Source organism: Chrysoperla carnea, chromosome 2 (genome assembly GCF_905475395.1).
Source record: "Chrysoperla carnea chromosome 2, inChrCarn1.1, whole genome shotgun sequence".
Classification (NCBI taxonomy): Eukaryota; Metazoa; Arthropoda; class Insecta; order Neuroptera; family Chrysopidae; genus Chrysoperla; species Chrysoperla carnea.
The window spans coordinates 39,947,270-39,961,004 of NC_058338.1; the positions used below are offsets into that span (position 1 = coordinate 39,947,270).

Consider the following 13,735-nt stretch of genomic DNA (forward strand, 5'->3'; position numbering starts at 1 on the left):
CATAAGAATTTTGTTGTTATAACTTATGCGCTAAATACAAGATGATTCAAGATGACTGAGTTAATAAATGTATGGGTAGGTACTTAGAATAAAAAAGCTCTTGAGTTCCTATAAGATAATAAATCCCTTGAATTTGGCCATTTTAGTCGATACCTTAATATCAATTTTAAAAACATGCAAAAGTTAATACGAAAATATTTCCGGTAAAAAATTAAATTTTTTGAATCGACGTTATTTTTTTTTCGGATCGAAGTGTGGCAATTGTTATGAATTTAAATTTTGTCAGCGATTTCCACAAGGTTCACTTAAATAAAAGTAGTAAACACAGTAGGACCTTCATAGCAAATAAACTCAAGGAGAATGTATCATGTAATTCTAGTTATCAAATTTTATCCCTTATTAAGATTTGTGTTATCTTTAGTAAAAGAAACTTCGCGGTAATGAGGTGTAATTAAGACGTAATGTACTCTGTAAAATCATAGAAAACTCTTTAAATTTATTTCACTTTACACTTATTCACTTTATACGTAGCCCGAAATTTTTTAGAAGTTAAAATTTTAAAGATAGATGCAGCTTGTCAGGAAACCAGGTGAGTCCATTCACTGCCCAAATATTAAATTCCATTCAACTATCTCCTATACTGAAACGGGAATATATCTACAACCCTTCAATTACCCATATTTAGAGACTATTTTAATTAACCGTGCGTTTCTTAAACAAGCTTCACAAATCTTAACTGATCTTAAATCAAGAAGAAGTATTCAATTAATGCATATTTGAAACATGATGGTAGGTACTGTAAAAAAGTAAATAAGATCTTTATTTACCGTGAACGACAATTTTTCTAGTAAAGCATCTGAAAAAAATTTGATAAAAAACACACATAAAATTTTAATATTTTATTTATTCGTATTGAATATTTTTTTTTTGCAAATATTAAATTTTTATACATTCTACAAAAAAGTATCTTGTTGACATGGTATTTTATTATTACAAGAAAAGTTAAACGTAATTATTGAGGTGAAAAAGGCATTTCAATTTATTTGTTGTAGCTACTGTATATTAGAAAGTGAGGTAGGGAAACTTATATTTTCTTTTACGCAAGTAACGAATATGTGTATAGATAGGTATAGGCAGGTAGGTATACGTAACATCAAGTTATAGGTATGTTTACTTATATTTATTTACTACTAGATTGATACCCGCCTGCTTAACTGGTCTTAAACTTAAAAAAAAAACTTTATAGCCTCCACCTTCTGTTGATATGCACAGTTTTCAATTTTGTTAAATGTAAAATAGTCATAATTCATTGAGTATATCAGGATAGTTGGCCATGATTTGTTTGACATTTACTATTTAAAATTTTGACAGAATTCTTTAATTTATGGTTCATAATGATGATCATAGACCTGGTCCATCTACATTCATCATCTTGAACCATAAATTAAAGATTTCTGTAAAAATTTATAAAAGGTATATGTCAAATTTAATTTAATTTTTTTATTTTTTTTTTTTTATATATCTTCTAAATTATAGTTCATATGTTATTCTGATATATCAGCTATATTGCTGTACAGTTTCATTAAAAACCATTCGCAATTTTTATCGTGAAAGCGTAACAAACAACCAAACAAAAAAACATCCTTTCACATTTATAATATAAAGGGATACACATTTCTAGCGATCTACCACCTAACAACAAACACTTTAGGGACATATTATTATCATCAATCATTATTGTATAAATATTACTACATTCAATGAATACCTACGTAAAAATTTTCCTCTCACTTGAATACATGTTCAAAATATTGATACAGAATGCGTCAATATTCGTTTTAGTACAGAAGGTAGGCGGCAAATATAGAGCATTCTTTGCATTTTTGTGTATCGTAACGAAATTTGATTCAGGTTCATTGTATGATACTTTCCGATTCAAGATATGTTACTACGATCGAAGCACGAGTAGGAACCCTATGGAGGGAGATCTTTTATTCTCAATAAATCTTTTTTTTTTTAAATAGAATATTTGCAAGTAAATTTAAAAAATGTTGTCTGTTTGTCCACACAAAACTGATGAAACGGTTTGTTGAAATTGAATTTGTTTAAAAGCTTATTGCTAGATTTAAAACTGGTAAATTTCTTATCTAGCTATGATAACGACTGCCGGAGATAAAAAGAGGAAGACATTAACTTTTCCTTCCAACATGTAGGTATTTTTATACTCATGCATTCTAAATAGAATATCTACGCTAGATTTAGACCGCAATAACCTCCGAAGCCGTAAACCGAAGCCAGGTCAAAGTTTGTCTTATTGTCCAAGGTATGACAGTATGTATAACTAATGTAAAGAACAGACTAAGCAAGGGTAAGCGGGTTGAAGAATGTTATTATCAGGAGATGAAGGACATTATGCAGTTGCGATTGTATTTGTATTTAAGTTTAGAGTTGATCAGCAAAGCGGCCGGGCAGTTGCTAATCTAGAAAATCAAATAGTCAATGAAAAATAAAACACCATTTTTTTCGTTACATTGCTTGAGTTTCTCTTCACTTTAGGTATTAAAAATAGTTGAGACAGGTTCATTGGAAGATACTTTTCGGTTCAAGATATTATATAACCACGATCGAAGCATGAGTGGGAACCATATGGAGAGAGGCCCCCTTTATAGGGTATGATGTTTTGAACACGCAGTTATGTTTATTGGAAATTCAAAAAATACATTAAATTGGTAAAATATCTTTTAAAATTTTAACATGCTTTTAAGAATAATGTTGTTCTCTGTATTTTATAATGTTGTTCTCTCGTCGGAATTATAATAGTTTTAACTTTTATTCCCGTTTTTACAAAAAACGGTTAATGGATATTATAGTAATCGAATCAGGAAAAAATGTTTTAATCCTGCATCAAATTTTTAGATTTAACTTTCTGACACCATAGATTTAGATAATGTTTCCGTACAACGTATACAAAAAGTGGCCGATGTTTTCTCCGAAACATATAGACTTATAAAGTTGAAAATATGCATGTAGCTTCGACACTAACCTCATCTGATGTTAAGGGACTGATAGAGAGGATATTCCATTTCTGATATTTTTAAAACTTGTTTTCCAAACCTCTAATATTTTCAAATCGGGTTTATACTAGTCACCTAATAATGAAAGGGGTAAAACTGGTGAAATTAATCGTTTTTTCACCCTTTTACTACTATCAAATCAGTTTGGTATGAAATAAGGCACAATAAGCTAATAAATTAAGTTCTACTAAACCTACTATTAACAAAAGTTATGGCGGGCAACTCAAGGCAATCTGGGCGCCGTACTGGTTGGTGATACCCACAATACTTCTGTTGGATACCTCTATTCAAAACTGTTATGTAACATAGATATTATATATATATATCTATCTCTATACCATGCCAGCATTGTAGTAAACGTTATGCATTTCTTACTGTTCGAACCTTCTCTGATACTGTGAAGAGGTTAAAAAGGAGTGATTTTCCCGAATGAAGTTGCCAGAAGTTGCTTACGAAACTATTAAATATAGAAGATTTCAAATTTGTGAAGAGCTTCGAATAACAGGTTTGTGGATATTAATATCATATCAATCCTATCTGATAGTTTGAAAAAAGTAAAGAGTGAGAGGGGACAACAAAATATTTTTACAACCAAAATTTTATATATTAAAATTCATTTTAGATGTTACAGATTAGAAAAATTACATGTTTTTTTTTGGAACATGCTTTGAAACGAATTTTTTGAAACGAGTTACCTATAATTGAATTGAATTTTTTGAAGACCAAAATTAGACCAAGCATTTTTCCGAAATTTTTATGCAAAACTAGGATAGAAGCTTATGTGGAATCATTTGCAGTGTTTTCTTATATTCAAATTCCAAGAGGATGATATTATAAATATACATACATTTCAGGAAATAATATTTTGTGACACATCAAATATGTTTCATATTTTATTGAATTTTGATTTAAAATAAAATTTTATGAAATATTTCAAAATGCTTAGAACTGATACTATTTTAAAAAGCTTTTATTTAACATGCAATGTATGTATGGATGTTACGGTGGATTCTTTGAACTCAATTTTGAAGTAGATATCTTCAACCAATTGAGCTGAAATTTTGCATACACATTTAGTTTGGATGACATTGCATGGTAAGGTTGCGCCGTCCTGATTTTCCCATTGCTTCCACCATATTTTATATAAATACATTTTTTTAGTCTTAAATTTAAAATTTTAATAAAAAATACTTTTTAAGGGACAAGCTTTTACTGTATTAAAAGGTAGAAAATAATTTTATCTATAATTCACTCATATCCGACTATTTCTAAAAGCTTGAGGCGCTTAATATCAAGGATGAATCGAAAAGTAATTAGGCATGTGGAGTAGATGAGGCGGTCTGATTAATTTTTGATATTTTAAATTAACCGCCTCAAGCTTTTACAAATAGTCGGGTATGAGTGACTTACAGATAAAATTATTTTCTACTTTTTAGAACAATAAAAGCTGTCGCTTTAAAAGTATTTTTTATTAAAACTTTTGTATACTATATGGATAAGTTTGAATGGTTCTTCATATTTAAATATAGTCTTGAGTTTGTATGCAAAAGAATCTTAGACAAAGGTTAAGAATTATATGTAAGTTTGAACAATAATTTACTTGTTTTACAAAATGAAACGATTATCTAAACATAATTTGAGTTTTGTGAAACTAGCTTTACTATTTATATTGTACAAAAGATGATGTTTTATAAATGGCATTTTGTATTTCAAGACCAGTTGAATAAATATGGTGGAAGCGCAAATAAGTGTACTATACATAGTTGTGATTAGTGTATAACATGATTTATCTGCGTTTCCACCATTTATTTGTTTGTCTGAAAACAAATGTATGGTGGTCTAAGATAGAACAGCAGAGCTTCCGTCTTCTGACGGTAGATAGCGTTCCAATAATACAAATTTCTCAATACAAATACAGTCAAAATAGGAACAAGATGGGGGAATTTAGAAAAAATATTAAGAAATCGGAGTCTCAACCAACTAATTAAAAAAATGTTTGGAAATATTGAATCGCATATAAACGTTATATAAATACAAAGCTTTATACGTGATAAACAGTAATATTAGATATTTTGTTTGATATAAAAAAATTCAACAACGCTTGTACAATTTTTTCTGAATAATTTTATCAGAAAACCTTTTTTGTGTCATAAATCTAAATATCTAATTCCGAAATTGCTATACTACAATCGTTATTTCGATAAACTTTTGAATGGTTATTCAATACAAAACGGTCTTGTAGCTTGCTTTAATACGCATAAACAAATATTACAATCAAAATATTATATCACATCCATTTAATATGAACTTTATTGTTATGATAATGGATTGAAAATATTTCAATACTCTTTTAGAATAATAATCAAAGTGAAACAAAAACATATCAATATAATACTCATAAGTTGATCTTTTAAACATTTTCACAATTACTATTACTTGTTTATTTGCGCCATCGATGTATGTGATACACATTTCATTTCATTTCCATTGCAATGTATTATTAGAAAGTTTACTAGAAATTTATTAATGATGCAAATAATTCCACAATAACTTCCATTCCTACATTGCAAACAGCATGCCATACAATTCTAAACTGTCACATTTTTCCCTTTCTTTTATACTAAAATTTCGCCCTTTTTAAAATGACTTCCCTTGCTTGTTTGATTTGTTCATGATTTAACATACAATTGGCGGCAAATATAGACACACGCCACTTTCTATTTTGGCATACCGTAATGGAATTTGGCTTGTGTTGTATATTCTTTTCTGCGCAGAAAATCTTTAACCAATTTCAAATATCTCAAAAAATATGAAAAATACAAACAATACATTTTTGTTATTTGTAAAAACTGATTAAAACCCCAAATTACTTCCCAAAAAGGTAGTTAGGTGCGCCTTTGAGAGGTCGACTTTTGTTTACGAAGTGTTTGCAACTAAAAAATAATGATAACAACTGTGGAAAATTTCTAAAATGCATGAATTTTTTTCTTTGAGAAATTTAGTTTCATTGTGCTACAATCCATTCTGAAAAAATTTGTTCAATATATACTCATGTCATTATTTAATGTCCAGTTCTTGTGCGTTAATTATTCCATTCTTAGTTTGATACGAAGGTAATAAATCATTCCACATCCATTTTAATGGATACAACACAAATACACTACTCATTACACACATGATGCTCTCTCATGTTCTATCACAGCATACATTATATAACCCGATCATCTTAGTCAAAAGAAGTGGTCAACCTCGGAATCTAACGGAATAAGCTTAATTTTTCTACAAAACTTTATTTTGATAGCACATATGTTGGCACAAAATTCACATATGGTCACGCGTGCGCGCTCTTAGATATTCAAGGTCAAAGGTCTCGAAAATCAATTTTAACAATAATACCAAATAACGTATCGCTGTGATACTGTTTGTCTGAAAGCTTTTTTTATACGTTGGACCGTTTATGAAATAGAGAGCGCAGAAAGTAGAGCGCTGGGCTATACGTACCTTAGTGCAGGGTCAATATTTATAAATATATGGTATTAAATAATAAAGTAGTATTTAAACGATAAGTAAGTGAAAAAACCGTATAATAGACAGGGTCAATCGTATATCTCAGTCTATAATGAGGTTTTTTTCCTTAATTATTCATAAAATACAACTTAAATAATTATTTAATACTTTATACTTATACCTAGTACTGAAGTACATTTAGCTGAGAAAAAACGGTTCAACGTACAAAAAAAAAGTTTAAGACAACATTTGTACTATCGAATAAAGTTTTTTTTTTAAATTCTTCTTATTCCGTTAGATTCCGAGGTGAAACCCTAAGATGCTTGCAGTATATAATCATCAAATAGACAGAGATAGAATATTATTGATATGTAAGTGGACAACACTCAAATTTGTATCGTGTTTCGAATTACAAACAATGATGTTTGTTATCAAATACTCCATCAACACAATACGTACATTTGTATTATTAAAAGCTGTGTATTATAATAGAGAATATATGCTAAATATATATTATATATATATAGTATACAAATTAATACGAGAGAATGATTATAATAACAATACAAGGGCTACCCATCCATCCTTCAACTACCATTACTGATTATCAATTCTCAATCATTTCATTTTTATATATTTATAATACTTGCTGTGAACTACCGGCTTCGCTGGGCCACTTCAATTTTAAATACAAAGATTATTGTGTTATAACCTTCACTTTATATGCCGTCACTTACAGCCCATGTTACTCGCTACTTATGAAGCTTTCTATACGTGCAATAATTTTTTTATTTAATATCAGACACTTTTTTATTTGATATCAGACTTGGATATGTTTGAATATATTCGATTATCATCCCCACTTTCACCCTCTCTCCCCATATCCTCTTCATGCTATTTTATTCGATACCCCACTTGAACCATACATTTTACAGGAATAAAAAGCATATGTGCTATTTCACGCTACCGTTCTGACGTGATTGAGTAACAAACATCCCTCCATCCATCCAAACTTTCACGATAATCAAATATCAGATATAGGGGTAGGAATTGGTAAGAATGATTTAAACAACCAATGGCCAGTATATAATCAGGATTTTAAGAAAATAATTGAGAATTTGAAGAAAAATATAGCCGAATTATTGGAACTTTCAAATGTGACATGTTCCTATATGTTTAAAATATATACTTATGGGTAAGCAGTTATAAATAGTATGATATATCCATACTTTTTCATGAAATCGAACTTAGCTAGTTAACATTGTATTGACTATGTCAGCGATAGGTTTAAAGATTTAGTCTTATTTCTCATTTGTTTTCCAAACGTGTCACATCCTGTACATATACAGTTATAATTTGATACTACTCGTATGTACTTAGTTAATAGATACTTTTACTAACTACAAACCACTCATGCACTTTAGTTGTAGAAATATCAGGTGTTATATTATATAGACTGCATAAAAGGATGATTCTTAGACCATAAGTACTTGGTTGAATTACTTAGCACTCAAACTATATAGAAACTTATATTGCATTCGTTTTAACAATTAAACTTCATGCAGAGCCTTCAATATTTTAGTTTACATTAGAAAACTAATTGTAAGGAACAAAGATTTATCATACTGAGAAAATTTAATTGTAGCAAGACTAGAGGAAGATGATAATTTAGATGGGTAGAAAATACACACGTATACACACATTTACATTTGGAAAACCTAGTTAGATTGGCTAATAATAGAGAATAGTGGAAAAAGGTGAACAGACCATATTAGGGTCTGTGGCTAACAAAGTCATATACTTATGTTTGAAAGAGTTGCCAAAACATTTTAATGAGTTATACCAGTTATATGTTATCTTTAAAGTATAACTCATTTTATTTCTAAAATGAAATATATGAAACAGCTTCGGCTTTCTATATCGGCCAAACAAATACACGATTTAAAGCGTAAACGGTTTCTTGTAAAATTTTTCCATTTTTTTTCCCAAAACTTAATGTTTCAAAAAATTAAATTTTATAAGAGAGGCCTTTTACCTTTGTTGCTTCAAACAAGCTAAAGATCTGGGTAAATTTTTTGTTAATCATGCGGGCTAAATCTACCACAAGGGCTTCTGGCTCCAAAACTGTATGCATTTACGTACGTAAAACTTTTAATGGATCAAATATTTGTCGTTTTGAATCGAATAGACTATACTTACTTGAATTAGCTCACCTTATACATATTAATTATAATTAGTACTTTTGTTCTACCATACATTGTTAAGTATTGTATTTCATTGAAATAGGGACAGATAGATAATAGAAAATTGTAAGTGTAACTAATGTAATGAAATAGGCAAAAAAACATTTCATTGTTTTTATATAAACCACTATCTTGTTAAAACTTTTGTTCAAAGAGTGGTACATAAGTCATGCATTGCATATTGATTAAAATTTATAGATTTTAGAAATATACCGAGTAACATATCTTTCATGGAAATAAAAATTAAGAGATTATCTAATTACAATATCCATGTTGATATTGACGATGACTAAAAGACAGTCGAAATAAAAATTGATAATACAAAAATTATTAATTTAATTACTAATTTAAATGGAATATTTCATATTAATAACTAGCTGTGAACTACCCACTTCGCTGGGCAACTTCAATTTTAAATACAAAGATTATTTTGTTAAAACCTTCACTTCATGCGGTCCTTATCTTACCTTATCCTACATTTACTCACAATATCTTCGATTTTATTATTTTGGTGCGGAACCTCACTTCCAATGTTACTCGCTGATAATGAAGCTTTCTGTAAGTGAAATAATTTTTTTTAACGAGCACCTAGTACCTACGATTATATATTGAAGGAATATATCTTGAAGGCTGTGGTCTAGTTCATATTCTCTGTTGCTTTCACCTTTCGAAATGAACACCTATTTTGCGTTATTGCGTTAATTTCAGCTTCGTATTTTGTAATGACTACGTAATTCTCCGTATTTCTTCTATATTTTTATTTTTTAGGTAGTAAGCTTTTTTGCGGATATTACACAAAAACTTGCTTTTCCTAATTTACCCTCTGTAGCGTAAAATTTTCACAAACTTTGAATGTCGTATTTATTTATTATTTTCTAGCTTTAAAAATGATGTAATTCATATACAAACTTGCATCACCTATTTTAACCCCTTAAAGCCTTTTTTTCGCATTAAAATTTCGATTTCTTTGCTAATAGTAGTTATTGCTGATAAAGAATAAACGCAATGGTATACAAAAAAGTATTAGAGATGTACTTTCGAGTGACTCAATAGTCAACTTTTAATGAGAAGTTCAATATTCTAAGCACGTACGCTCCAAAACATGTACATTATCAAGAAGAAAAGTCTTATTTCATATTATTTGTGTATGGAATACACCAGGTATGCAATAATTGATCAAATAAATTTTTATATTATAAGCGAAATTTTTATCTATCGAAGAAAAAGATTGGATTCCAACCAACGGGCCGAAATGTGATAATCGAAATGTATCAATATAAGTTTTTCTTTCCTACAATATGAAAAAGAAAGATTGGAGCGATTTTTTTGAGGGATCAAAACAAAATCTTTTTTTTATTATTTTCAGCCAATTTGACATCAGCCATTAATTACAAAAAAAGTCATGAACGTAAATATAGTTATTGTCCAACCACTGGAAATGCATGCTTATTAATGATTATTTAATACTGTTTTCAAATTTTCTGCTTAAGCGATAGTAGCCTTCGTATAGTTACTTCGCAATTAGAAGTATTTTCTTAAAAAAGGTCATTTTTTATTTAAAGCAGCCAATTTAAATACAATATTGAATAATCACCAAAAACCTAAAGGGGTGAATTTGAAATATTGGAAAATGGCTATCCGATAGCTTTTTTATAATTAAAGGCTGATGGATACACTTTACCATGCACTCATTTATTACTAAAAGATTTTATTAAGAAAAAGATAAAAGATTTAAAACTTAATATTAAAATGACTGCAGGAAGATTATCAAAAAAGTTATTAAATTGATCTTCAAGAATATAATCTTTTTGTACGGTTGTAGTCTTTTTGTTTCCAACAGGAATGTGAATATTGTATCAAATCATTTCGATAATCAAAATACATGCAACTTGGAATCTGCTTTTTCGATAGAATGGCTCTTAGCCCTACTCATTCTTGGCCTCTAGGTAAGTTATAGCTCACTAATTTGCATAAATTGCATAAATTTAATTTGATATTGTTATCAATATTTAGTTGAAATGTGAATTTTAAACAAGCAACAGTTTGAAATATGTTTGAATAAATTATTTACCAATATTATATGGGTGATTTTATTCAAAATTGCCAACAATATTTGGGAAACTTTTAAACTATATTTCTAAGAAGAATTCTTCTTTTGGACAAACTGATATGTAAGTTATAATTCTTGCATTCTAATAAAACACAAGTATTATCCTAACATCTACTACTACCCTCTGTGTTTTACAAAGCTCAAACTTTATGCTTTAAAGCCCCAACTCACCTAGAGAGAACATAATCTAAACTCATTTCAATCCAGTACTTAGTATCGCCATGATGAAATAACAATCTTACATACAAAAAATAAATATTAGTTGGTAGTATATATTTATCATAAAAAATATTTTAGAAAGTAAATTTTACCGTTGAAGTACCAGAGCAAGTACAGATCAAGGCGTTGTTCAGAGCGAGGAAGTACAGATCAGGGTGCCTTCCCGTTAGGCGTAGAATCACCATTAATTGAGATAGCTAAGTATATGTTTATGCCAAAAAATTGTAGAATTAATGAAATTTTTATGCCAGAAACGTGTAATTTGTTCCTCTTCTATACCAACAGTACCTGCTGTGCCCCTTTTGGGCCAAACGCTGGATACGCTAATGAATTTTACTAGAATATCACCTGTTACTTTTTCGGTTCTTCATCAGATCATATTTTCAGACTAGTTTTTAAAAAAATTTTACGATTTTAATTTTTTTTTAAATTATTAATTTTGTTAGTTAATTTTGGCTTTTTAGTTTCGTTTCACCCTGTGTATATGTATTCACTTATTTGAACAATCTAATTTAACTTTCGTAATGAAATCGATATACTCTCTACACTGCTATACGATAGCAATCTTACCTATACAATGTACAAGCAATCAATGTATTAACTAAAAGCAGAACAAACTAACTTTACTAGTTAAACTTTATTATTAATACATATCAATATCTATCGCAACAAACATAGATATTATTAACTTTAATATAGCAATAATTTTTAGTTTGAGTTGTTTTTTAAATCTTCAATTTTTACTTTCAACCGAAGTAAAATTTAATTTCATCGCTAGCCAGCCATTAGCTAACAAATTCGTATCAAAACTCATACATATTACCTAATGAAAGTAAATAATCATGAAGTCGTTGTTTAACCTTTGCATACCACACTGGGTCCAGACCTATTTTGCAACATAATTTTCAGTACTTAAAGCAAATGATAGCCGATCTACAACACTATTTCCCAATATTTGAAGAGTTTAACCACTCTTCAGACCGTTTTGCGTAACGTTAAAAACGTTAGCATAAATTCGACAGTTGTTGAAAAAGTGGTCCGAATGTGGTAAGTACGTTTGAAAATGATTTTTTGAAATGAATTTTTTTTAATGTATTTTAGATTGAAGAACAAAGTGTATAATATATGCTTAGCAACATTTAATTGTTTTATAAATGTAACAAACTATAATGTAATAAATATATAACATTTTAATACGATAATTGTTTATTGGAGCAAAAGTTCTATACAATATTACATCAAATATGTAATTTATATTGCATAAAAAATTACAAAATGCGAATGAATCAGAAATTTGAATGTGAATTGAATTAATATTTTAAATCAGGAATAATAAAAACAAAAATTCTATTTGTATAGATGTTTCATTAATTTTATTTTAATTTCATATAAGTGTAATAAAATAATAAGATTTTGAATAAATTAATATTCCAATAGCTGATATAATGGAGTATTTTGAAGAAAACGAGTATTTCATTTTTTCGGCATCATTCTCCAAAATAAATATACATTTTGAAAGATCCACTAAACTTCTATTTTTTTTCTTGTGCTAGTGTACTAGTAGCAAACTCAGTTAAATTAGGCCTTAATATGAAACATATTTAAATTTAATTTAAAGCTATAAAACCTATAAGGTCTTTCTAAGTAAGTATTAAAGAAGTCTCCAAAAATTTTGAAATAAATCTATGTAGAAGTTTCTTTTTTATAACGTTTTTTCTCGCCCGGGTCCAAAGAAGGGTGTAGTAACTCTGTTACCCCAGGGTGACGTGGTAATCAAGGGTTAATTCTGTTTTCGTCATTGGTTGATTGCTAGACTAAATGACAAACAAAAAAAAGTGGTCAGTGATTGGCTAAGAAAACATACCGCACGAATGGATAGGAAAATGTCTTTCTGTGAAACCTTTTCAAACCACCCCTAAAATGTTCTTCGGATCGCTCTGGCCAAAAGCTCTCTTGTAAGTTGCTGTGTTTTACGATGTACCATAAACGGTAGTCATATACTATAACTATAATATATTTATAGCATCTGAAACAAATGAACGAAAATTATCATTTTATTCTTCCATGGGCGTAGAAATTCGAAGAGTTAGAAATCTAAAAACCTCAAGTTTTATGCCAATGATGATAAACTTAATTCTTATGTAAGCTTTGAAAAATAAAAGCATTTCGCGTTTGAATTCGCGGTACAAACTACGATTTCAACACTTCAACTTTAGGTCCGTCTAGCACCCAAGCAAAGTAACTTAATATAAAGGCAAGTTAAGCTAAATCGACTTACTTTGAGTTCTATTATAATTGGTAGAGCGTTTTACAGACCTTTTATAGAGACCCTGTACAGAAATTTTCATTTACTTTATATTTTCTAATAATAATTCAAAATTGAATTAAAAAATTAATTCAATTTGTTTTGTTTTGTACTGAGAGTACTGTAAAATATTTTAATAAAAGGTTCGTCTATCAAAATGAAAATAAAGGCAATTCAAAATAATAAATATGTAGTAATCAATAAAATGGTATACTCCATCATCATTGTGAATAAAATATGTATATTATTTAAATTATTATACCGAAAATTGTTGGTG

At 28.9% G+C, this 13,735-nt stretch overlaps 1 protein-coding gene across 1 annotated transcript in view; it reads left to right on the top strand.

The window, feature by feature from the left end:
- Positions 1-12,275, top strand: part of LOC123292687 — a 186,872-nt gene extending 174,597 nt beyond the window's left edge. Inside the window, exon 4 of the mRNA XM_044873400.1 lies at positions 12,255-12,275. Within this exon, the coding sequence (XP_044729335.1) occupies positions 12,255-12,275 (21 nt within the window). The remainder of the gene's footprint in view (positions 1-12,254) is intronic.
- The last annotated feature ends 1,460 nt before the right edge of the window (positions 12,276-13,735 follow it).